Below are 26,787 nucleotides of genomic sequence, written 5' to 3'. Positions count from 1 at the left end.
ACTCAATGAGACCTGAGAATTCAGGCACAGAGAGGCTGTGGCGTCATCATCCAGGGATGTAATGACCTCACAATTTCCCGAAGGAAAAGGGGGTGTTAAACATCTGGGTCAGTGTAATGAATTGTTCCAATAGAATATTCATTTTTTCCCCAATAGCCCTGTCATCTCCTGAGTCAGTGCCCTCAGATGATGCCTCAGCTGAGACTAACACTGATAGCACATCCTCAAGAGGAATATCCTCCCTAAAAATGCCCAATGCTGCTTCCACTCCTTCAAAAAGGGAGGGCGCAGCTGGCGCATAGTGGGGGATTGATGAAGCTGTCCCTGGCGTGCTGTGCCCCTCAACCCACGAAACAATGTCGGGGGGGGTCGACAGCCGCCAAGGGAACTAGCGACATTGAGCTCTGAAAAGAGCTTTTGTAAAATGCTTATCTTGGATAAGCTTGGTGTGCTCATTTAGGAAGACGTTGATGGCTGGATATCAACGACTGAAAATCTTCCTGAGTCTTCGTAAGGCTTCTTCTCTAGTCCAGTCGCTGAAGATAATGGGAGGCAGATTGATGGAACGGGGTTCCTTATATAGGGACACCTGTACTCCTATTGGCTGTAGGTGTGTGCATAATTTTGCTTCAGGCTGTTCTGCCCTAGGGCAGAGGGTAAACCACTAGGAGCATAGCTCCCCTATGGGGCGGAGCTCCACGATATAGAACCAGCCAGCTAGTTTAATGGAACAAATATTGATTGTCGTATTTACAGCATTAGTTCTTTGTTCACAGTAATGGTAAGCCATTATCTGCTTTTCTATACTTTTTTGTTGCATTAGGCTAGCTTTGAACACCAATACTTAACTTTTACTTGACAGCCTGTTAGCTGCCGTACTACAACTGGCAAGTAGACGGACTGCGCCGTTCATTTCTTTCTTTCTCTCGAGTTGATTTGGTCAAATGGCAATGCCATTAATTGTCAGATCAGCGCTCATGAAAAGTAAGTGTACATGATTGAGTCTTTAAGATGCATGTCAGCTCTAAAACGTAGCTAACTTCAGCTAAATGTATGTTTTCTACACGGGTCGCATCCATTCAATTAGCAAGGCTAGCCACCTGACGTTAGGAAAAGTCATTGGCACCATATAATTATTGGAGACCCAGACCAGATTCGCTAGCTAGCTACTGTAGTTAGCTAACCTGGCTATAGATTTTTACTTAAATATCAACACTTTGCTAGGTAGCTAGCTAATACTAAGCTCCAGCTAATGTAAACGACTAGTTACCGGAGTGTAACTCCAGTTCTATGAGTGGAGCGGAGCCCCATAGGGGAGCTATGCTCCTAGTGGTTTACCCCTCTGCCCTAGGGCAGAACAGCCTGAAAATAAAATATGCACACACCTCACAGCCAATAGGAGTACAGGTGTCCCTATATAAGGAACCCGTTCCATCAATCTGTCTCCCGAGATATTATCTTCAGCGACTAGAGAGGATCGGCAGGGCGAAAAGTCCTATGGGGCTCCGCTCCACTCATAGAACTGGAGTTACACTCCGGTAACTAGTCGTTCTATATCGTGGAGCTCCGCCCCATAGGGGAGCTATGCTCCTAGTGGTTTACGGCGGAGCGAAACGCTCCAAAATGTACTCCCTGCCGAGCCTAACACATCCCATTCAAAAATGAGAATAGGTCAAGCCCAGCAATGGCTGTAACCAATTTCCGCAGTACCGCGACTAAGGAACCCATCAGGGCGTCACAATATACCGCGTCATCGGTTATAAACCCGCCCCATCTAACTCAATGACAATGTCAATGGCTATTGGGCAGATCATCAGAATAGACGCCGTGCTAATCTGTACAACAGATAGCCGTGCCTCAACACTATCGTCCACTAATGTAATGACATCAGTCACTCTACATTAAGTGTCCAACAAACCGCCTTACTTACTCTATGGAACCTATAGATTAGTAGGCAGGAACAAAATATAAAAGTCCTACTATCTGAATCAGATAGATGACCTCACATTCTGTCAGTTCAATACATGTCTCTATGTACTGACCTTGAGTCAAGAGACATGCCACAGATAGCTTTTCATCCGAAGCGGACCTGATAGAGATCTGTCTATCGTCCTGCTTCTCTTTCCTCTAGCTCAAGATTCTCTTTCAGCTATACTGAGTGCAATCGAGCTCGAAAGGTAAAAAAGCCTATTCTTGACATAACACGTTTTCCTAACCAGGGCGGACCTGATTGGAACCTGTCCAAGGTCCTGCTCTATCCTCTCCTCTTAGCTCAAAATCGCCTTTCAGCTCTGCTGAATGCCGACCGAGCTCAAAGAGTTGGAAAACGTGCTATAATATGTCTCTTCTAATAAAAGCGGATTTATGACCCTGGTCACAATCCTGCTTTCTTTCTCTGTTTCCTTCTCAAGATCTCCCTTCAGCTACGCTGAGTACAGATCGAGCCAAAGAGTTAGAAGACATATCCAACAGATAGAAACGAATAAAAAGGAGACGGTGTCACCCAAGACGCCGCTCTACCAATATCCACTACCTCTGTACCTCTGAAGAGGGCAGTAGAAGCTGCTACTCCACGAGTGGAGTGCGCTTTAACACCCTGAGGCGGTTGTTGCCCCGCCTCCTCGTACGCCGTCTCAATGCCTTCACAAAGCCAATGAGACAATCGCTGTTTTGAAAGTGGTCTACCCAATGCAGCCGCACCGTGACACACAAACAGCTGAGGCGATGACCTAATCGCTGCTGTGCTCTCAACGTAGCACGCCAAAGCGCGTACTGGGCACAAACAATGAATCTTTTTCTCACTCCTCTCCCCTTGGGGAGGGGGATAAAAAGCCCACAATTCCACGGTCTGTGATCTATATGCACTGTTAATAACCTTCAGCACAAAATGCCGGGTTGGGACGTAACACCGCTCTGCTGAAAACGCCATTAATGGCAAGGCAGTCGGGTCTCGTCGACAGTGCACTCAAATCACTGACCCGCTTAGCAGTAGTCAAGGCGAGCAACAGCGCCGTCTTGATAGACAGCATTTTGAAGGGTATTTGATTCAATGGCTCGAACGGCGCCTTACATAGCGCTTCGAGAACCAAAGCCAAATCCCATCGGGGCAGCGTAGCCCTAGTCATTGGCCTGACATAACACGTTTTCCTAACCAAGGCGGACCTGATTGGAACCTGTCCAAGGTCCTGCTCTGTCCTCTCCCTTTAGCTCAAAATCGCCTTTCAGCTCTGCTGAATGCCGACCGAGCTCAAAGAGTTGGAAAAAACGTGCCATAATATGTTTCTTCTAATAGAAGCGGATTTATGAACATGGTCACAATCCTGCTTTCTTTCTCTGTTTCCTTCTCAAGATCTCCCTTCAGCCACGCTGAGTACAGATCGAGCCAAAGAGTTAGAAGACATATCCAACAAATAGAAACGAATAAAAGGAGACGGTGTCACCCAAGACGCCGCTCTACAAATATCCATTACCTCTGAACCTCTGAAGAGGGCAGTAGAAGCTGCTACTCCACGAGTGGAGTGCGCTTTAACACCCTGAGGCGATTGTTGCCCCGCCGCCTCGTACGCCGGCTCAATGCCTTCACAAGGCCAATGAGGCAATCGCTGTTTTGAAAGTGGTCTACCCAATGCAGCCGCACCGTGACACACAAACAGCTGAGGCGATGACCTAATCGCTACTGTGCACTCAATGTAACACGCCAAAGCGCTTACTGAGCACAACGGTAGTCAAGGCGAGCAACAGCGCCGTCTTGATAGACAGCATTTTGAGGGGTATTTGATTCAATGGCTCGAACGGCGACTTACATAGCGCTTCGAGAACTAAGGCCAAAACCCATCGGGGCAGCGTAGCTCTAGGCATTAGCCTAAGCCGTTGCATTCCCAATAAAAACGTTTCACCACTGTGTGATTGAACGTTAAACCCCTCGTGACCAGCTGAAAATGCCACTGCAACACTCGAATGGTGGATGGCGATTTCTGCTTATCAGACATAAACTTTCGGCCACGGGCAGTGCGCGAATGCGTCTCTTCCCAATGGCGGATCGTCCTGTTGTCTCAGGGAGAAACTTGACCACAGGGTGGGCTGCCGACATGAGACCCAAAAGTGACATGATCGATAGCGCCGTTACTGTGAAATTCGGACTACACTCCCTCAGGGCTAGTACCAATGCTGCCCTTCGAGGGTCCGAAATTCGCGCCCTCATCATTACAGTGTCTAGCTGTAGTCCCAGGTAGACTATCTGATGACTGGGCCAGGGTGCACTCCTTTTCCAATTCACAGCGAACCCCAGACGCGTGAGATGAATCACTGTCTGTGTCGTGTAAGTAAACGTCAGCTCTGCTGACGTAGCGAAACCCGCAGGTCGTCTAGGTAGGCTAATATCCTTATCCCTTGACAACGCAGCGGTTCCAATGCCGCCTCCACACATTTGGAAAACGTTCGAGGTGCCAGGGCGTACCCAACGGCATCCTCTTGAACTCGTACACCCCTCCTCTATGGCCCACGCCTCCGCTATTCCCCAGCACTGGGTTGGTGAAATAGCCCAAGGTGGGCCCCCCTTTTTTTTAAAAAAGGGAGAGGACCCATCAGCTCGTTCTGGGTGAATCGGGGGCTTTGATACGATGGTTACGACCGTAACTGCAGTAATCTTGCCCTCCGTGAACGCAGCACGGGTCTGAACTGCACTGTCTGAGGTACTGGCCTGAGACAGAGCGCTCTTCTTAGAAAGCGATTGCGTCATCATGTCATTGTCTGACTGAGACTGCAGCTTGGCATGAGACTTATCCTTTACAGAATTCAACAGAATCTGAAAGGCGTGATCTCTGACCGGTACCACACTGTGGTTCCACAATGCCTCTTTACTGTTCCTAAGCGGCTGTTCAACGACACACTCGATGTGTCGTGATCTGCGCTCAGAGCCATGGCATTGATACATTCAGAATAAGCCGGAGGCGTCAGTACCTAGGTTACACCTGTAACCCTGGTATTCCCGCTCTCCGTGAACGTCGCACGGGTCTGAAACTGCGCTGACTGAGGCATTAGCCTGCAGCAAGGCGTCATTCCCGGCTAGCGGCTGCGTCTTCATGTCACATTGGGACCGAGACAGCTGCCTGCTGAATGTGAGGTATCCTTTGCGCCTGGGCGCGTTCAGGAGAAAGTGGGGGCGCCGATACACTGGGCACCTTCATGACCGTGGTAATCGGGCCCTTCTTGAACGCAGCATGGGTCTGGGTCGTACTAACAGAGACCTTGGTCTATGATAGTGCGCCACCCCCGATGTGGTTATTATCAGCGCGTTCTGCGAGAAACGGGGGCCGAAACGTGGTTATGCCCATAACCGTAGTAATCAGGCCCTCCGTGAACGCAGCACGGGTCTGAACTGCACTGTCTGAGGTACTGGCCTGAGACAGAGCGCTCTCCCCAGAAGCGATTGCGTCATCATGTCATTGTCTGACTGAGGCTGCCGCTTGGCATGAGACTTATCCTTTACAGAACTCAGCTGAAAAGTATGATCTCTGGCTGACACCACACGGTGGTGCCACAATGCCTCTTCACTGGTCTTATGCGGCTGTTCAACGACACACTCAATGTGTGGTGAGCTGCGCTCAGAGCCATGGGCATTGATACGTTCAGAATATACCGGAGGCGTCCATACCTTGGCTACCTTAGTAGCCCTGGTATTCCCGCTCTCCGTGAACGTTGCACGGGTCTGATCTGTACTGACTGAGGCATTAGCCTGCAGTAAGACGTCACTCCCGGCTAGCGGCTGCGCCTTCATGTCACATTGGGACAGAGGCAACTGCCTACTACGTGAAGACTTTACTACAGAGCTCCTAGGAGTCTGTAGTAAGAGATGTTCACTAGGTGAGCTAAGGCTGCGCCTTGCTACCTTTACCCCTTTCCTCTCCTGAGCACGCTCAGCTACACACTCTAAGTGGGTTGGGCTGCGCTCAAGATGGTGAGGGAGAAAACATAGAACGTGGAGTGTTCCGAACCTTATGGAATACTTGTCCTTCTTTTGACAATGTCAATGAGAACAATCTCTTTATTCACACAATGTAACAACACAGCCCTCTACACTCTGAACAGTGGAGTAGGGGGGGGAAAAAACAGTAGGCCCTCCTGCGAAACCCGCCGGGCCGTTCTCCGTCCTCTTCCCCTCGCCTCGTCAGATGTGCTTGCGCTTCTGGGAAGCCTTCTGGTACTGCCAAGCTGGTCTCGTGACAGCTTTTTCAGCTGGCGGGACTGTCGCTACCACAGTCGCTGCTGGGGGAGCCGAGCTCGCTCTCCTGCTGTCTGTGGTGTGCGTCTGTCGCCTGGCCCGACGCCTCACTGTAGCTCTGCTGGGGGCGTTGGAGATGGACGGTTTAGCTGGGGCTCTGCTGGACCTCATTGCTAGTGGCAAATGCTTGGCCAGGTGCCTCCTCTCTCGTCCAGTCTGGCGATCCTCTCCGTCGCGTCCTTTCACTGCGAGGCCAAAGAGGCCCTCGCTGGAGACGGGGGCGTTGAGTAGAGACGTTTTGTCGGTCTCCTTCATGGCCGTCATGGAAAGCCACAGGTGTCGTTCTGTGACCACGGAGGTGGCCATGGTCCTTCCTGCGCATATGGCAATCGCCTGCGTCAGGTGCAGAATGGCTCCAGAGATTCTGGAGGCCTCCTCCACTTCTTCACTGGTCATCTCCGACCTGCCCGTTGTGAGACGGGACAGAGAGGCCGCGAGGAGGGCGATATTGTTCGCCGCTGCTACGCTCTGGGCTCCCAGCATAAAAGATTTCTCAGCCAACTGGGCTGTAAATCTATCCTTTTGTGCTGGCAGAGTGGCCTTCTTGGAGGCTGACCAGGGACTCGACCCCGGCACTAGGAACGCCGTCATGGCGCCCTCGAGCCTGGGGATTCCTCTAGTTGCCCACTCATATCCGCTCACTCTGGTGAAGGGGATATACGCTCTGGCCGGCGAACGCGCCGCCAGAGGTGCCCCCCACGAACCCTCGACATACTTGCCGAGGGAGGGCAAGGCTGGAGCCAATGGCTCAGCTGCCCTCCTCGGCTTGGAGTAAGGGCCGCCCTCCATCAGGTCCACCTCCATAGGAAGGGGAGCTGGGGGCAGCGCAACCTCGAGTCGTGTGGCAGCCCTCTCAATGAGCCCGGGAAAGTCCGAGCGCAGAGAGGCTACCGCGAAGGACAGGGCTTCTGACGCAGCAGAGCCCATGTCGTCATCGCACAGGGACTCTTCTACCCTGGCGCTTTCAGAATGAAAGGGGGTTTTGAAGGTGGGCGCCAGAGGTCTGGATTGTCCCACTGGGATATCCGCCTCGGCGCCTTCCCTGTCATCCTCCGACGCCGCATCGTCCTCTGACCCCTCTGAAGCAGAGAGGAGTGAGGACATTACGTCCTCCAGAGGGACGTCCTTCAAAAAGAACGCCCGACGCTGCTGCCTCTCCTTAATAGGAAGGAGGGCGCAGGAGGCGCAATTAGGAGGGTTGTCGAGACCATCCTCGGCGTGCTGCGGTCCCAAACACACGAAACAGAGGTCGTGGGGGTCCGCAGCAGCCATGGTGGAACACCGACACAGAGCCCTTAAAAGGGCCTTTGGGGGTGGGAAATTCCCAGGTGTGCTCATGGCGAAAGACGTTGACGGCTGGCAGTCAACGACGAAAATCTTTCAGAGTCTTCGTAAGGCTTCTTCAGTTCTAGTCCAGTCGCTGAAGATAATGGGAGACAGATTGATGGAACGGGGTTCCTTATATAGGGACACCTGTACTCCTATTGGCTGTAGGTGTGTGCATATTTTATTTTCAGGCTGTTCTGCCCTAGGGCAGAGGGTAAACCACTAGGAGCATAGCTCCCCTATGGGGCGGAGCTCCACGATATAGAACTGTTTGGTTAGCGTCTTGGCTAACTAGGTGAGAGGTGAATACTATGTAACACTATTCCGTATAGGAGTGGATCGCAAGGTGGTTTAGTAGGTCAAAACCGTGCAAATGACGTATTTTACTGGAATTATCATTATCATTTACTGGAAAATCATATTAATGTTTCTTTGTGTTGTATTACATTTTTTTCTATCAACCCCTCCCTTCCCTCCCTCTGTCTCTCATTTGGGTGCTGATCATCAGACAGGAGTCTGTGGCTACCTGGTCTCAGTGCTGTAAGGGCCTTGTCTTCTCCTGGGGGCCCCACTCCTCCTTTTACCACCCTGTCTGTCAGTCAACCTGCCACAGCTGTCACTCACGTAGAGCTGCACCGGCCAGAGAAACGCAATGCCATGAACAAAGCCTTCTGGAGGTAACACCTGGCCCAAACACCACTACTTAAACACAGCTGAAACGTTCCTGCCTTTCTAGTTGCACATTTGTGTAATCCAGCACTACAGCACTGTGTTCCTTTATGAATTGATGTGCATCCTATATTTCTTAATATTTTCTTCTCTTCCACCGTACATCCCCCCTTTTCTCTCAGAGAAATGGTGGAGTGCTTTACACAGATAGCTGGGGACCCGGAGTGCCGCGTGGTTGTCGTCTCAGGTGCTGGAAAGGTCTTCACAGCTGGTAAGAGAATGTTTCCCTTTAGCTTACAATTGTCTCAGGTTGAACTGGGTTCTACTTATCAATAGGATGTACCACAATATACCAAACATAACAGTATACCAGTAATAAGACCAGTAAAAAAATTAACTGTTGGATTATGACTGTGTGTAGGCATTGACTTGATGGACATGGCCAGTGAAGTCTTACAGCCTGAGGGGGACGACATGGCCAGGACTTCCTGGAACATGCGACGCATCATCACCAAGTACCAGGAAACCTTCACCGTCATTGAAAGGGTCTGTATATGAACTTGTGAAATACTTAATCCTGCACAATATGTTAGGTATTGATAGTGAACAAGTAGGCAAATGCATTCTCTCTTTCCCACCACCCCCTTTCTTCTTGTAGTGTCCAAAGCCTGTGGTTGTGGCAGTGCAGGGAGCTTGTGTTGGAGGAGGTGAGTTTTGGTGGTATATTATTGATTTGCAAAGTCTTGCAAAAGCTTTAATATATTATTCCTTCTTTCCAAAATGTGACTTTCTTCACCCGTGAAGGTGTTCTGCAATAAAACTGTAATGGCTTGTCATGTTATAACATGTATGTGTTCTGTCAGGAGTGGATCTGATCACAGCCTGTGATATCCGTCTCTGCACTCAGGATGCCTGGTTTCAGGTGAAGGTAAGTGTGCCTAAATGCATCACCTTACCCCCAATGACCAACTCCATGAGGACCAAGGTCGAGGGGACATCCAAAGGCCTTTTCAGACTGTACGTCGGATTCAGCCTTTTAGCCTTTTACGATTATCACGTCGCACGCAATGTTACCAAATTAAAATCTTTATATCAACGTGTCCAGATTGTACGATTTGCTTCAGTTCTGTCATCACATTCTGCGATTGGCTTGCGAGGCTACATCAGCCGACATGGGCTACATCAACTGCATCAACCACACCACACGATAAAGGAAAAAGAAATCTGACGCTGCCAGAACTTTGTCGGAGCCTACGACCACACGTAGTGGTACTTAATCGGCAGACTTAGACCCTGTCACACTGAACGAGCCAAGACATCTAACAGTCGTTTACGACCTAAGAATTTGCCCACGACGTGGACATTTTGTCTGGGATGGCAAAATCGTTGCATAAAAGGGCTAAAATCATAGTCTACAATGGCCTTAACTGGTAGCGGTTTTCATACATGTGTTTTCTGTAGCAACCACCAGGGGGACTCTCATAGTAAAGTAAAGGCAGAATGATGAGAAATGTACTTTTGCATTCTGCTTCGTATCTCTGAGTGATGTGAAAGGTCTGCCTCTCTTACAGGAAGTTGATATTGGCCTAGCAGCTGACGTTGGAACTCTGCAGCGCCTACCTAAAGTCATTGGGAGCCGCAGGTTAGAGCAAGCATTTTATATGGTTGGTAGAGCATGGCGCTTGCAACGCCAGGGTTGTGGGTTCGTTTCCCACGGGGGGCCAGTATGAAAAATGTATGCACTCACTAACTGTAAGTCGCTCTGGATAAGAGCATCTGCTAAATGAGTAAAATTTAAAAAATATATGCATTCATTACAACAATGCTGCGTGGGAGTCCCTCAGCTTGCATACATACAGTTGAAGTCGGAAGTTTACATACACTTAGGTTGGAGTAATTAAAACTTGTTTTTCAACCACTCCACAAATTTCTTGTTAACAAACTATAGTTTTGGCAAGTCGGTTAGGACATCTACTTTGCATGACACAAGTAATTTTTCCAATAATTGTTTACAAATTATTTCAGTTATAATTCCAGTGTATCACAATTCCAGTGGGTCAAAAAAGTCTGGTTCATCCTTGGGAGCAATTTCCAAACGCCTGAAGGTACCTCGTTCATCTGTACAAACAATAGTACGCAAGTATAAACACCATGGGACCACGCAGCCGTCATACCGATCAGGAAGTCTCCTAGAGATGAACGTACTTTGGTGCGAAAATTGCAAATCAATCCCAGAACAACAGCAAAGGACCTTGTGAAGATGCTGGAGGAAACAGGTACAAAAGTATCTATATCCACAGTAAAACGAGTCCTATATCGACATAACCTGAAAGGCCACTCAGCAAGGAAGAAGCCACTGCTCCAAAACCGCCATAAAAAAGCCTATGGTTTGCAACTGCACATGGGGACAAAGATCGTACTTTTTGGAGAAATGTACTCTGGCCTGATGAAACACAAATAGAACTGTTTGGCCATAATGACCATCGTTATGTTTGGAGGAAAAAGGGGGTAGCTTGCAAGCTGAAGAACACCATCCCAACAGTGAAGCACGGGGGTGGCAGCATCATGCTGTGGGGGTGCTTTGCTGCAGGAGGGACTGGTGCACTTCACAAAATAGATGGCATCATGAGGAAGGAAAATTATGTGGATATATTGAAGCAACATCAGTCAGGAAGTTAAAGCTTGGTCGCAAATGGGTCTTCCAAATGGACAATGACCCCAAGCATACTTCCAAAGTTGTGGCAAAATGGCTTAAGGACAACAATATCAAGGTATTGGAGTGGCCATCACAAAGCCCTGACCTCAATCCTATAGAACATTTGTGGGCAGAACTGAAAAAGCGTGTGCGAGCAAGGAGGCCTACACACCTGACTCAGTTACACCAGCTCTGTCAGGAGGAATGGGCCAAAATTCACCCAACTTATTGTGGGAAGCTTGTGGAAGGCTGCCCGAAACGTTTGACCCAAGTTAAACAGTTTAAAGGCAATGCTACAAAAATACTAATCGAGTGTATGTAAACTTCTGACCCACTGAGAAAAGCTTAAATAAATCATTCTCTCTACTATTATTCTGACATTTCACATTCTTAAAATAAAGTGGTGATCCTAACTGACCTAAGACAGGTAATTTTTACTAGGACTAAATGTCAGGAATTGTGAAACTGAGTTTAAATGTATTTGGCTATGGTGTATGTCAACTTCTGACTTCAACTGTACACCCAGGAACACTGAGTGCTGCCAAGTATTGTTCTGAATAGATCCCTTATACACTGCTCAAAAAAATAAAGGGAACACTTAAACAACACATCCTAGATCTGAATGAATGAAATAATCTTATTAAATACTTTTTTCTTTACATAGTTGAATGTGCTGACAACAAAATCACACAAAAATTATCAATGGAAATCAAATGTATCAACCCATGGAGGTCTGGATTTGGAGTCACCCTCAAAATTAAAGGGGAAAACCACACTACAGGCTGATCCAACTTTGATGTAATGTCCTTAAAACAAGTCAAAATGAGGCTCAGTAGTGTGTGTGGCCTCCACGTGCCTGTATGACCTCCCTACAACGCCTGGGCATGCTCCTGATGAGGTGGCGGATGGTCTCCTGAGGGATCTCCTCCCAGACCTGGACTAAAGCATCTGCCAACTCCTGGACAGTCTGTGGTGCAACGTGGCGTTGGTGGATGGAGCGAGACATGATGTCCCAGATGTGCTCAATTGGATTCAGGTCTGGGGAACGGGCGGGCCAGTCCATAGCATCAATGCCTTCCTCTTGCAGGAACTGCTGACACACTCCAGCCACATGATGTCTAGCATTGTCTTGCATTAGGAGGAACCCAGGGCCAACCGCACCAGCATATGGTCTCACAAGGGGTCTGAGGATCTCATCTCGGTACCTAATGGCAGTCAGGCTACCTCTGGCGAGCACATGGAGGGCTGTGCCTTCCCCCAAAGAAATGCCACCCCACACCATGACTGACCCACCGCCAAACCGGTCATGCTGGAGGATGTTGCAGGCAGCAGAACGTTCTCCACGGCGTCTCCAGACTCTGTCACGTCTGTCACGTGCTCAGTGTGAACCTGCTTTCATCTGTGAAGAGCACAGGGCGCCAGTGGCGAATTTGCCAATCTTGGTGTTCTCTGGCAAATGCCAAACGTCCTGCACGGTGTTGGGCTGTAAGCACAACCCCCACCTGTGGACGTCGGGCCCTCATACCACCCTCATGGAGTCTGTTTCTGACCGTTTGAGCAGACACATGCACATTTGTGGCCTGCTGGAGGTCATTTTGCAGGGCTCTGGCAGTGCTCCTCCTGCTCCTCCTTGCACAAAGGCGGAGGTAGCAGTCCTGCTGCTGGGTTGTTGCCCTCACGGCCTCCTCCACGTTTCCTGATGTACTGGCCTGTCTCCTGGTAGCGCCTCCATGCTCTGGACACTACGCTGACAGACACAGCAAACCTTCTTGCCACAGCTCGCATTGATGTGCCATCCTGGATGAGCTGCACTACCTGAGCCACTTGTGTGGGTTGTAGACTCCGTCTCATGCTACCACTAGAGTGAAAGCACTGCCAGCATTCAAAAGTGACCAAAACATCAGCCAGGAAGCATAGGAACTGAGAAGTGGTCTGTGGTCACCACCTGCAAAACCTTTATTGGGGGTGTCTTGCTAATTGCCTATAATTTCCACCTGTTGTCTATTCCATTTGCACAACAGCATGTGAAATGTATTGTCAATCAGTGTTGCTTCCTAAGTGGACAGTTTGATTTCACAGAAGTGTGATTGACTTGGAGTTACATTGTGTTGTTTAAGTGTTCCCTTTATTTTTTTGAGCAGTGTATGTATAATCTTCCTTCCTCTCCAGCTTGGTGAATGAGTTGGCTCTGACAGCAAGGAAGATGTACGCCGATGAGGCCAAGGAAAGTGGATTAGTCAGGTATGGATACAATGTGTGTGTGCGTGTATTTGTTGCCTATGCAGGTTGGTTTTGTGTATTCATACACTCTTTCCCTGTGTAGCCGTGTATTTCCGGACAAGGAGGTGATGATGGCTGGAGCTCTGGAAATGGCAGGGGAGATAGCAGGCCGCAGCCCTGTGGCTGTCCAGGGAACCAAGGTCAACCTGATCTACTCCAGAGACCACAGTGTGGCAGAGGGCCTGAACTACATGGTGAGGCTCAATACTACAAGGATGCTCACAACACCGCACACATCAGCGTGGCAACAACATAGTCTATCAAAAACCGAACCCAGGATAGATAACCATGGGTCTCTTAAACAAGTGTAGTGTTCTGATAAGGTGGGTGGGTTACTCTGTATCCTACCAGGAGGCAGATTTTGGAAAGTAGATATCATTGGAAGTCCAAAATCTGAAATGTAAATTTAAAAAAAAAAATGAATTACACACTGAGGCTGAGAGTTCAGTCTGTCTCTCCTTCTGTCTTCAGGCAACGTGGAACATGAGCATGCTGCAGACGGAGGATGTCATGAAGTCAGCTGCGGCCTCCATGGAGAAGAAGAGTCCTAAAACCATAACTTTCTCCGAGCTCTGAAGCTGAGGGGCAGAAAGAGGCTGGAATGAAGATTTTCTTAGCTGATGGAAAGTGAGGGGAAGAGGGGGAATCGATGGAGGGGCGGTGTAAAAAGTTAAATTAAAGGGATTCCTTTATCTACTTACTCAGAGTCAGATTAACTAGTGGATACAATTTTTATGTCTCTGCGTCCAGTATGACCGAAGTTAGATGTAGTTTGGGGCATTAGCGCTAGCTTCAATTAACGTTAGTGCTAGCTTAGCGCAAAGACTGGAAGTCTGTACCTGAACACTTCCAGTCTTTGCGCTCAAGCATGCTAGCTGTACCCGAAGACTTCCAGTCTTTACTCTAAGCTAGTTAGCGTTGGCTTGCGAAACTACCTCGTCAATTCCTTCGTACTGGACACAGAGACATGAAAATGGTATCCACGAGTTCATCTGACTCTGGGTAGGTAGATAAAGGGCGTCATTGCCAAAATTCCCAACTATCGATTTAACTAATATAAAAATGGCCTGACTCCAGCAGATGCATATGTTTGTGTGTTGGTGCCTTTTTGTCTGTCTGAATCACTCAAAGCAGAGCGGTCTGTAAACTGTAAAGATGAGTTAGTGGCCTCGCTTGCTTGCTCTGCATGCAGGATTCAGGTTGGGTGCTCTACCAATCAGCCTCACACTTTTGTAAATGTATATAAATGATTGCATCATAAAAATATTGAATAAAAGATGAACTGAGCCAAAGTGCCCTGTTTCAACATGTTACGTGTTTGTGCTGAGTTTTAGGCTTTGAGCATACAATTCAATACTTAAATATGAAATGTAAGCATCTTTCACCAAGCCAATGCTCATAGCGTCGCGTTCCAGTTTGGACCACTGCCACCGTTGGAGGAGATATACCTATTGCCCAGACTCACTTGCTGCTTCTTGATTACGCTCAATTGGTGACTTGTTGACTATAAATACGCACAGTGGGCATCGGGTGCCCCTGGGCGGACTAAAAACTTTGGTCACGCCTTAAAAGCAAACATTCTCCTCGCATTGAGAAGGCAAGGTGGTCTGACCATAGTGTAGACCTATATCAGTAGGTCAGAGGTCGTAGTTGGACGCCTGAAGATGCTTCTGTCTCCCATCCGTTGTATCATCCTTCTTCTCCTTGTCAACTCCGTCTATTCTGGTACGTTAACGATCCATAATGACCTGATCATTTAAAAATAATACTTAACTGATAAAATATATGAGGTAGGGCAGAGTGGGGTAGGTTGAGGCACCCTTGTGTCTAGGAAACCATACACAATTTATAATTTGAACAAATATTTAGGCAGAGGTCATTTCATCGAGTCTGAAGGGAGAAACCACATGGAAAAAGTGGTAAGCAAGTTGGGTTCCAAAAAGAAGTTTTTCACCAAGTCCAATGAATTTATTGTGTTAGAGGTTTTATGATGCTTGTATTGAAACAAAATTTGATAATTTTAAGATTGTTTTATACATTAGTTGGGGTCTCTAAGCTTCAATATGAGGTCCTAAACCTAGCATGAAAGTGCATCCTTGTATCTGTGTGGGCTAATATAATATACACTTTGATCATATATCATTTTAATGCATATGCCTATAGTTTTAATTATTGAGGTGAATCCATAAAATTGTGGTGTTCAGAGAAACAAAATTGGCTAATGTATAGGCTATAATTACAGTGGGGAAAAAAAAGTATTTAGTCAGCCACCAATTGTGCAAGTTCTCCCACTTAAAAAGATGAGAGAGGCCTGTAATTTTCATCATAGGTACACGTCAACTATGACAGACAAATTGAGAAAAAAAATCCAGAAAATCCCATTGTAGGATTTTTTAATGAATTTATTTGCAAATTATGGTGGAAAATAAGTATTTGGTCACCTATAAACAAGCAAGATTTCTGGCTCTCACAGACCTGTAACTTCTTCTTTAAGAGGCTCCTCTGTCCTCCACTCGTTACCTGTATTAATGGCACCTGTTTGAACTTGTTATCAGTATAAAAGACACCTGTCCACAACCTCAAACAGTCACACTCCAAACTTCACAATGGCCAAGACCAAATAGCTGTCAAAGGACACCAAAAACAAAATTGTAGACCTGCACCAGGCTGGGAAGACTGAATCTGCAATAGGTAAGCAGCTTGGTTTGAAGAAATCAACTGTGGGAGCAATTATTAGGAAATGGAAGACATACAAGACCACTGATAATCTCCCTCGATCTGGGGCTCCACGCAAGATCTCACCCCGTGGGGTCAAAATGATCACAAGAACGGTGAGCAAAAATCCTAGAACCACACGGGGGGACCTAGTGAATGACCTGCAGAGAGCTGGGACCAAAGTAACAAAGCCAACCATCAGTAACACACTACGCCACCAGGGACTCAAATCCTGCAGTGCGAGACGTGTCCCCCTGCTTAAGCCAGTACATGTCCAGGCCCGTCTGAAGTGCATTTGGATAATCCAGAAGAGGATTGGGAGAATGTCATATGGTCAGATGAAACGAAAATATAACTTTTTGGTAAAAACTCAACTCGTCATGTTTGGAGGACAAAGAATGCTGAGTTGCATCCAAAGAACACCATACCTACTGTGAAGCATGGGGTTGGAAACATCATGCTTTGGGGCTGTTTTTCTGCAAAGGGACCAGGACGACTGATCCGTGTAAAGGAAAGAATGAATGGGGCCATGTATCGTGAGATTTTGAGTGAAAACCTCCTTCCATCAGCAAGGGCATTGAAGATGAAACGTGGCTGGGTCTTTCAGCATGACAATGATCCCAAACACACCGCCCGTCAACGAAGGAGTGGCTTCGTAAGAAGCATTTCAAGGTCCTGTAGTGGCCTAGCCAGTCTCCAGATCTCAACCCCATAGAAAATCTTTGGAGGAGTTGAAAGTCTGTGTTGCCCAGCGATAGCCCCAAAACATCACTGCTCTAGAGGAGATCTACATGGAGGAATGGGCCAAAATACCAGCAACAGTGTGTGAAAACCTTGTGAAGACTTACAGAAAATGTTTGACCTGTGTCATTGCCAACAAAGGGTATATACCAAAGTATTGAGAAACTTTTGTTGTTGACCAAATACTTTTTTCCACCATCATATGCCAATAAATTCATTAAAAATCCTACAATGTGATTTTCTGGATTTTTTTTTCTCATTTTGTCTGTCATAGTTGACGTGTAACTATGATGAAAATTACAGGCCTCTCTCATCTTTTTAAGTGAGAGAACTTGCACAATTGGTGGCTGACTAAATACTTTTTTTCCCCACTGTAGATAATTATGCAAAATGTGAAAAAGGCTGCATAGAAATTGAGCAGCTTCTATATCTAGAAAAGTGTATTCTGTTACTAATACATGGTTTATTATTACTTTAAGTATGTATTGAATTATAATAAAACCCATGAAAAATAAAACAAACATGGGTTTGGCTGTCGAGTATGAATTAGATCGATAAGGGGGTGGCAGAGGGTTATACCGTATCAGCAAAAGCCATGTGCTGAGGCCATCGGAATGAATACAAAATTGTATCTAATCTAAAAAAGGTCGGTGTCACGTTTGGATAGCAATTTTTGTAGTACGAAATGTAAAAGATAATTGTAGAGATTGTTATACATTGTTATTCTGATTTTCAAGTCTCAGGAGGCTCTCGTTGTTTGACCAACAACTACGGGCGTAATTTAGCTCCATTTGCGTCTTTACGCGCAACTACAAACGATTGATCTTCTCGTATTATCTCTAGCTTTGACCGTCCTCTGTCCCTCTCGTCTTTTGATATGTCATATCACATTTTATATTTCATAGGACGAGTTCTGAGGAAGATCAAGGAGCGCGTGCGTAAAATTCAGTATGAAAAAGCGAAGAAGAATGTGCTGATGCGCGCAGTCAACGGGCATAAGTCCATGGGCGAAGTGAGAGACGGGAAAATTCACCAACCCCTGGACCACTTCGACAGTCAAAACGATGAAACCTTTCCTCAGGTGACCCACCACCAATACATGCACCTACAGTGAGGTCCAAAAGTATTGGGACAGTGACACATTTTTTTGTTGTTTTGGCTCTGTACTCCAGCACTTTGGATTTGAAATGATACAATGACTATGAGGTCGAAGTGCAGACTGTCATCTTTAATTTGAGGGTATTTTCATCCATATAAGGTGACAGCACTTTTTGTACATAGTCCCCCCATTTTAGGGAACTAAAAGTATTAGGACAAATTCACTTATATGTGTATTAGAGTTTTCAAAAGTTTAGTATTTGGTGTCATATTCCTAGTAGGCAATGACTACAGCTTGTGACTACAAACTTGTTGAATGCATTTGCAGTTTGTTTTGGTTGTGTTTCAGATAATTTTGTGCCAAATAGAAATGAATGGTAGATAATATATTGTGTCATTTTGGAGTCACTTTTATTGTAAATAAGAATATAATATATTTCTGAACACTTCTACATTCTTGTGGATGCTACCATGATTATGGATAATCCTGAATGAATTGTGAATAACAACAAAACAAATTGCAAATGCATCCAACACGTTTGTAGAGTCACAAGCTTGATGTAGTCATTGCGTGCCAGGAATATGGGACCAAATAAAATGTTATTTGTCACATGCGCCGAATACAACAGGTGTAGACCTTACAGTGAAATGCTTACTTACAAGCCCTTAACCAACAATGCAGTTTTAAGAAAAATAAGTGTTAAGAAAGTATTTACTAAAATAAACTGAAGTAAAAAAAAAAGATAAAGATAAAAAATAGAAAAATAACAAATAATTAAAGAGCAACAATAAAATAACAGTAACGAGGCTATATCCAGGGAAATACTAAACTTTTGACTACTTTAATACACATAAAAGTGAATTTGTCCAAATACTTTTGGTTCCCTAAAATGGGGGAACTATGTACAAAAAGTGCTGTAATTTCTAAACGGTTCACCCAATATGAATGAAAATACATTCAAAGGCATAACACAATTGACAGTCTGCACTTTAACCTCTTAGTCATTGCATCATTTCAAATACAAAGTGCTGGAGTACAGAGACAAAAAAAATAATTGGTCTCTGTCCAAATACTTTTGGACCTCACTGTATATAGGGTACCTGCAGCCCCCCACTCTTGTTCTCTCGCTTCTACTCCCTTTCTCTCACCCTCTCTTTCTCTCTCAGAGGTTTTTCGTGAATGAAGCCTATTGGGAGCGTCCTCATGGCCCAGTGTTCCTGTACATCGGCGGGGAGGGCCCCATCTCTGAGTTCAGTGTGCTGGCAGGTAAACACAAAGCTCCCCCGTCACGCTCTTAAGTAATATGAAAAGAAAATGGAAATGCATTGACACGATAAGTTAGGCTTACATAGGTGTTATGAATATGATACTTGTATTTAGTTACAAGTCCATGCCTGTTCTTCGGTTTTTGTCTTGTTGATACCTCAACCAACTCTTAACCTCGTCCTATTTCTCCTCTTTGCTCCTGCTTTGTGTGTATCTGTAGGCCACCATGTGGACATGGCTGAGGAGCACGGGGCCCTGCTTGTGGCCCTGGAGCATCGTTTCTATGGCAAGAGCATCAACGAAGATGGCCTGGAGACTGAGAACCTGGGAGACCTGTCCAGCCAGCAGGCGTGAGTACTGGTGGGAGGAGGAGGGAGTCAATGTGATGATGTTGAATCAACGTGGAAAACTGATTGGATTTGCAAAAAGTCATCAATGTGAGGGAATTTTGTATTTTTTTCACCCAACTTTGAACCTAAATCCAATGGCATGGTGACATTTTTTGTTGATTTCATGTTGAATTCACATTAGTTGACAACTCAACCAAATGTATATCAAAACTAGACATTGAACTGACGTCTGTGCCCAGTGGGTTGCTACTTGAAGTATGCAGAGTGCTTTTGAGTGGGCTTGAATTGGGCAGAGATTGCATTTCATTTTCTCTGCCATCTCTTGGTTTCCAGTCTCACCGACATCGCAGAATTCCATCAATACATCAGCGATCGCTTTGACCTCTCCAACAAGAATACCTGGATCAGCTTCGGAGGTTCCTATGCTGGGGCCTTGTCTGCCTGGCTCAGGGGAAAGGTACAGTAGAGATAAAATAACACTGTCTATTTTTATACTTAGGACCGAACAGCGGTGTTACTGTATGCTGGTTTACTGTATTCCATGGTAATAATACAAAATAATGTTATCTGTTCCTGCTCTTCCAGTTCCCCCCACCTGGTCTACGGTGCTGTGGCCTCCTCCGCTCCTGTCAAAGCCAAACTGGACTTCTCCAACTTCAACAAAGTAAAGATCTCATCATTAGTACTACTGGTAGTAGTAGTAGTAGTAGTAGTAGTAGTAGTAGTAGTAGTAGTAGTAGTAGTAGTAGTAGTAGTAGTAGTATTAGTAGTAGTTGTAGTAGTAGTAATAGTAGTAGTAGTAGTAGTAGTAGTAGACATACTAGTAACTGTTGCACTATTTATAGTGTTAATAGCATGGTAGATGTGATGTTCAGCTGTACAGACAACGGTGGAAACAAACCCTGGTTTTTCTCTCTTCCAGGTGGTGGGTCTGAGCCTTGCGGACAAGGATGTTGGAGGTTCAGATAAGGTTTGAGAACATTTACAGTTGATGTGGGCGCTTGAAATCATGTGTTGGAGTATCTGACTGTGAGTCTCCTACTGTGTGATTTGACTCTCTCTGTCTCCTTGTCACTGTCTCTCTTTCTCCGCTCTCTCTCTCTCACTCTCTCTCTCTCCTCCAGTGTGTGGGGGACATCTGGGAGGCCTTTGCTGCCGTGGAGGCCGCCCTGTTTGCTGGGAACGCCACTGAGGTGGGGAAGGACTTTGGGTGCTGTGAGACCCCTGAGGATCTGGAGGACCAGATCGAGCTGATGCAGAGCCTGGCCGACATCGTCATAGGAACCGTGGCGTACAACGAGGAGGGGGGCATTCTAACTATTGAGGAGCTCTGTGACATCATGACCAATGAGACAGAGACCTTCGATTCGGAGACTGAGGCCTACGACCGGCTGATCAAACTGGTGCAGGTACAGTCAGGTCCATAAGTATTTGGACAGTGACACAATTTGCATCATTTTGGCTCTGTACGCCACCACAATGGATTTGAAAGGGAAACAATCAAGATGTGCTTTAAGTGTAGACTTTAATCTTTAATTTAAGGGTTTTGTCAAAATTATTGTATGAACCGTGTAGGAATTACAACCATTTTTATACATAGCTCCCCAATTTTAGGGGCTCAAAAGTAATTGGATAAACTAACATAATCATACATTAAATTGTGAGTTTCAATACTTGGTTGCAAATCCTTTGCAGTCAATGACTGCCTGAAGTCTGGAACCCATAGACATCACCAGATGTTGTGTTTCTTTCCTGGTGATGCTCTGCCTTTACTGCAGCTGTCTTCAGTTCCTGCTTGTTCTTGGGACGTTTTGCCTTCAGTTTTGCCTTCAGCAAGTGAATGCATGCTCAATTGGATTCAGGTCAGGTGATTGACTTGGCCATTGCAGAACATTCCACTTCTTTGCCTTAAAAAAGTATTGGGTTGCTTTCGCAGTATGCTTCGGGTCTTTGTCCATCTGCACTGTGAAGCGCCATCCAATGAGTTTTTAAGCATTTGGCTGAATCTGAGCAGATAATATAGTCCTAAACACTTCAGAATTCATCCTGCTGCTTTTGTCAGCAGTCACATCATCAATAAATACAAGGGAACCAGTTCCATTGGCAGCCATACATGCCCACGCCATAACACTACCTCCACCATGCTTCACAGATGAGGTGGTATGCTTCGGATCATGAGCAGTTTCTTCCCTTCTCCATACTCTTTTCTTCCCATCATTCTGGTATAAGTTGATCTTTGTCTCATCTGTCATGTTGTTCCAGAACTGTACAGGCTTTTAAATATGTTTTTTGGCAAACTCTAATCTGGTCTTCCTGTTTTTGAGGCTTACCAATGGTTTACATCTTGTGGTAAACCCTCTGTATTTACTCTGTTGAAGTCTTCTCTTGATTGTTGACTTTGACACAGATACGCCTACCTCCTGGAGGGTGTTCTTGATCTGGCCAACTGTTGTGAAGGGGTTTTTCTTCACCAGGGAAATAATTATTCTGTCATCCACCAGTTGTTTTCCGTGGTCTTCCGGGCCTTTTGGTGTTGCTGAGCTCACCAGTGCGTTCTTTCTTTTTAAGAATGTACCAAATAGTTGATTTGGCCACACCTAATGTTTTTGTTATCTCTCTGATGGGTTTGTTTAGATTTTTCAGCCTAATGATGGCTTGCTTCACTAGCAGTGACAGCTCTTTGGACTTCATATTGAGGGTTAACAGCAACAGATTCCAAATGCAAATGCCACACTTGAAATCAACTCTAGACCTTTTATCTGCTTACTTGTAAATGAACTAATGAGGGAATAACACACACCTGGCCATGGAACAGCTGAGCAGCCAATTGTCCGATTACTTTTGGTCCCTTAAAAAGGGGGGGACCACATATAAAAAGTACTGTAATTCCTACACCGTTCACCCGATTTGGATGTAAATACCCTCAAATTAAAGCTGAAAGTCTGCACTTTCAGCTCATATTCATTATTTAATTTCAACTCCAATATGCTGTGGTAAACAGCTAAAATAATAATAACTTGGTCAATGTCCAAATATTTATGGACCTGACTGTATGAGGTGTATTGTACATATGCACACACACACTTTCACACACACACACACACACACAAATGTATGCACAAAAGCACGCAGACATACACAAGCACGCACACACACACACGCACAGCCCCAAAATGACAATTATTTGATTAACCAGCAGAGGGCTGTATTGAGCTACAGTTGTGCATCCCCTTGCCTTGACTGATGCAGAACAGTCAGAACACTGTTACTGTGTTTGCGTGCGTGCATATTTATGTGTGTGTGCGTGCGTTTATTAGACAGACCGTGCCACAGGCGACAAGCCCTGTCTGGATGCGTCCCACAAGCAGACCATCAAGGACCTGAGTGACACCAATCTGGACTCTGCCTATAATGGAGAGAGACAGTGGTACTACCAGACCTGCACCGAGTTCGGCTTCTGTGAGTACCGCTCCACCACACCGCACAACTCTGTCACTCCTAGAGGAGATACAGTGACGTCCGAAATTATTCACATCCTTGATAAAGATGAGCAATAATGACTGTATAAAATTAATTATTCAAATACTGAGCTACAGTATGTTGTAGGCAAAAAAATTGGGAAATTATATTATTTCATACTAAAACAATTGCTCAGAGAAAGAGATATTGTTTAACAAGTAATATATGTTTTTCTCTAAAAGGTAGGGGTCTAAATTATTCACACCTCTAAAGATTCTTATAAATAAAGTAGTCAACAGTTTAGTATTTGGTCGCATATTCCTAGCATGCAATGACTACATCAAGCTTGTGACTCTAAAAACTTGTTGGATGTATTTGCAGTTAGTTTTGGTTGTGTTTCAGATTATTTTGTGCCCAATAGAAAGTAATGGTAAATAATATATTGTGTCATTTTGGAGTCACTTATATTATTATAAATAACCATAGATAATAAGAATGTTTCTAAACACTTCTACAGTAATGTAGATGCTACCATGATTACGGATAATTCTGAATGTATCGTGAATAATGATGAGTGAGAAAGTTACAGAGGGTCAAAGATTATACCCCCAAGACATGCTAACAACTCACCATTCCCAATTACAGGAGAGGTTAGCATGTCTTGGGGTATGATCTTTGACTGCTGTAACTTTCTCAATCATCATTATTCAGGATTCATTCAGGATTATCCGTAATCATGGAAGCATCCACATGACTGTAGAAGTGTAGGAATATGGCACCAAATACTATTAGTATAAAATAAAAATTATAATTTCCCCATTGTTTTGAGCATACAATATAGCTCAGTATTTCAATAATTTATTTTATACAGTCATTATTGCTCATCTTTATCAAGGGTATCAATAATTTCGAACCCCACTGTACATTTACCAAGCTCAAGTCCCCGAGTACAACCAAGGTAGTTTCTTCAGTCAGGGAGTTGAGTGCTCACTGTACTGAAGGGTAAAAAAAACAGGTCCAGACTCCAGAGTTCATTTCCCCCTAACAGCACATTCATAAGCCCAATGCATTAACACTAGCTGTACAAAGGTCCCACTCTTTGGTGCAGTATCACTCATTATATGATCAGTAGTACTATATGCCCATAGCCACTCAGCTGTATCTTACATTACAGAAATAGAACTACAGATCATAATTCAATAGAAATTAATTGTGTTTCTTTGGGTTACATTGTCATTGTTTTGTTGTAACAGACCAGACGTGTGAGGACGCCAGCTGTCCCTTCTCCCGCATGCTGACCCTGCAGGCTCAGACTGACCTGTGTCCTGAGGTGTTCAACATCCCCCCAGCACAGTCTGCCCGGACACATCGCCTTCACCAATAAGTACTATGGAGGTGGCCACCCCGACACTGACAGGGTGCTCTATGTCAACGGTGAGCAGAGACTTCACAGATAGATACAGTAGATAGGGGATACCTAGTCAGTTGCACAACTGAATGCATTCAGCTGAAATGTGTCTTCCGCATTTAACCCAACCCCTCTGAATCAGAGCGGTGCAGGGGGGTAGGGGGCTGCCTTCATCAACGTCATCGGCGCCCGGGGAGCAGTTGTTGTTCAAGGGCAGAACGGCAGATTTTTCCACCTTGCCGGCTCTGGGATTCGAACCAGCGACCTTTCGGTTACTTGCCCAACCACCCGATAGATAGATAGATAGATATATGGAGGTTTAAACCATTACCTCTCATTACATCATAGTGTAATTTAAACCCACTGGCAGTGAATCAATGTGCTGTGTCTATGTGAGTGATTGTATGACAGCAGTGGAGGTTAGTGGGAGGAGCTATAGGAGGACGGGCTCAATGTAATGGCTGGAATGGAATCAATGGAACGGTATCAAACACATCATTTATTCCATTCCAGCCATTACAATGAACCCATCCTCCTATAGCTCCTCCCACCAGCCTCCTCTGTGTGACAGACCAGAGGGACAGGTCATATACTGACTGTGACCTGTGACCTGTGACCTCTGTCAGGTGACATTGACCCCTGGCACGAGCTCAGCGTCCTGGAAGAGGACTTGGACAAGGAGGACAAAGACATGGCCATCCTCATCGAGGGCTCCGCCCACTGTGCCGACATGAACCCCGACAGCGCCACAGACCACCCCGCCCTGAAGCAGGCCCGCAAGGTACAGCCCACGGAAGGCTAGACAACACTAAGTTGATGTTCCTGAGATAGACACTGACTGTGAGCTTTGGTGGCACATGAAGAGTAATGTATGCTTCAGAACTGTACAGTGTGTCTCAACTGTCTTTTCTCTCTCTGGTTGTCAGGCCATTGAGAGGAAAGTTGCCAAGTGGCTGAAGGAAGCTGCCTGGAAGCTTATGGGATGATGGACCCAACGACTGGTCACCTGATCATCTGACCTTCCTGACCATCACACAGCCAACCAAACTGAGCTGACCTGGTTGTACTGCCGTGACCCCTCCTCCTCTTCCTGTAGCTCTCTGCTCATATAACACAGCTCTGCACCATTACTATAACCACAGCTATGGCCCCTACAGCTTGTTGGGCAGTGAATCACATGGTGCTGTGGACTGAGCCCATCTCTTCATGTTTATTCCCATGATGATCACATGACCATTGGGTCAGGTCCTCTAAGGTGGTGTTCTTCTGGTGGTTTTTCTAGGGTTTTTTCTAATGTTTTTCTAGGGTTTTTCTAACGTTTTTCTAGGGTTTTTCTTACGTTTTTATAGCGTGCTTGAATTTAATCCAGTATATAAGTTTCAGATTTAATAGACAGTTTTAGTAATTTAGGGAAACACTTATAATGCTGTACACAGTATTTAGGTTTCCTAACTACGTACTAGTATAGCTAACTAGAGAGTCTCAGCATAAGACGACTTTAACATGATCTAGTGTTCTAAGGTTTACAGCCTGTGCACACATGCATTTTCCTTTATCTGGATTCAGTGAAGTTATCTCAGTCAATGCATTATCTGAATGTATGCTGGATTGCTTTGTAGCTTGTGTGGATCTTTTTAGGAGGAGTTAATTTTGTTTAATCCTGCGAGCTTGAAAATGATCATCAATAAAAGTTTGCTGATAATCAGGTGTCTGTTTTCTGTGGATTGTGGGATTTAGTCTTTGACTCAAATTCATTTTAAGGGATATTTTACCCAAAACTATTTTTAGTATTTTGTTCATTAGTCCACTGTTACTACAATCCCAGAAAAATGTGCATGTCAAGATGGAGCACTTTCAGTACAGAGCAAAAACTGTGGTGATGATGATGCAACTTATATTCAAAGATAGTTTTAGAGTAAAATATCCATTTTTTAACAGTTTTACTCTCAGCAGGGGGCGCTAATGCTATATACATTTGTTTTACTTTTTATATTTTATTTTATTTTGTAATAATTTTTGGTATTATTCATTTAGCAGACGCTCTTATCCAGAGCGACTTACAGGAGCAATTAGGTTTAAGTGCCTTGCTCAAGGGCACATCGACAGATTTTCACCTACTCGGCTCGGGGATTAGAACCAGCGACCTTTCGGTTACTGGCACTACGCTCTTAACCACTAAGCTTCCTGCCAAGTCTATAACATATACCCAGTCAATGGCACATTTCCAGCTTATAAAACACTATTGTGTGTTTGAGTTTGTTTGCATGCATGTTTGTGTGGTCCTCATGAATTAATTAACATAAAACAATATATGTGCCTGTATATGTCGAGGTATTTAGCACCATGTGTGTATTTGTGTATGATTAATTGTCTTTGCACTGTGAGTGTGTGGATCCTGTCATGTGTGCATCCAAAAGAGTGTGTGTATGTATGTATGTACAGTTGAAGTCGGAAGTTTACATACACTTAGGTTGGAGTCATTAAAACTCGTATTTCAAC

The 26,787-nt window shown here is 45.3% G+C and overlaps 1 protein-coding gene and 1 pseudogene across 1 annotated transcript; both read left to right on the top strand.

Annotated features, from left to right (window-relative positions):
* The first annotated feature begins 679 nt into the window (after positions 1-679).
* LOC121567518 (delta(3,5)-Delta(2,4)-dienoyl-CoA isomerase, mitochondrial-like) lies at positions 680-14,563 on the top strand. The gene is made up of 11 exons (XM_041877625.2): positions 680-781; positions 863-984; positions 8,115-8,283; positions 8,458-8,546; positions 8,697-8,821; positions 8,934-8,982; positions 9,139-9,203; positions 9,847-9,917; positions 13,140-13,211; positions 13,294-13,444; positions 13,722-14,563. The coding sequence occupies exons 2-11, from the start codon at positions 945-947 to the stop codon at positions 13,824-13,826; spliced, it is 936 nt and encodes a 311-aa protein (XP_041733559.1). The 5' UTR covers positions 680-781; positions 863-944; the 3' UTR covers positions 13,827-14,563.
* A 274-nt stretch (positions 14,564-14,837) lies between these two features.
* LOC121568277 lies at positions 14,838-25,990 on the top strand (annotated as a pseudogene).
* The last annotated feature ends 797 nt before the right edge of the window (positions 25,991-26,787 follow it).

The sequence above is a fragment of the Coregonus clupeaformis genome, chromosome 6, assembly GCF_020615455.1.
Source record: "Coregonus clupeaformis isolate EN_2021a chromosome 6, ASM2061545v1, whole genome shotgun sequence".
In the NCBI taxonomy this organism is placed as follows: domain Eukaryota; kingdom Metazoa; phylum Chordata; class Actinopteri; order Salmoniformes; family Salmonidae; genus Coregonus; species Coregonus clupeaformis.
The sequence above is the reverse complement of the archived record's forward strand: the minus strand, read 5'-3'. Positions and strand labels throughout refer to the sequence as shown.

Bases quoted from the DNA above. Each gene is read 5' to 3' on its own strand.
- LOC121567518 (XM_041877625.2), top strand. From the start codon at position 945: ATGGCAATGCCATTAATTGTCAGATCAGCGCTCATGAAAA. The intron at 8,983-9,138 runs GTGAGTTTTGGT...GTGTTCTGTCAG, and splicing joins GGGAGCTTGTGTTGGAGGAG to GAGTGGATCTGATCACAGCC. The intron at 9,918-13,139 runs GTTAGAGCAAGC...CTTCCTCTCCAG, and splicing joins AAAGTCATTGGGAGCCGCAG to CTTGGTGAATGAGTTGGCTC.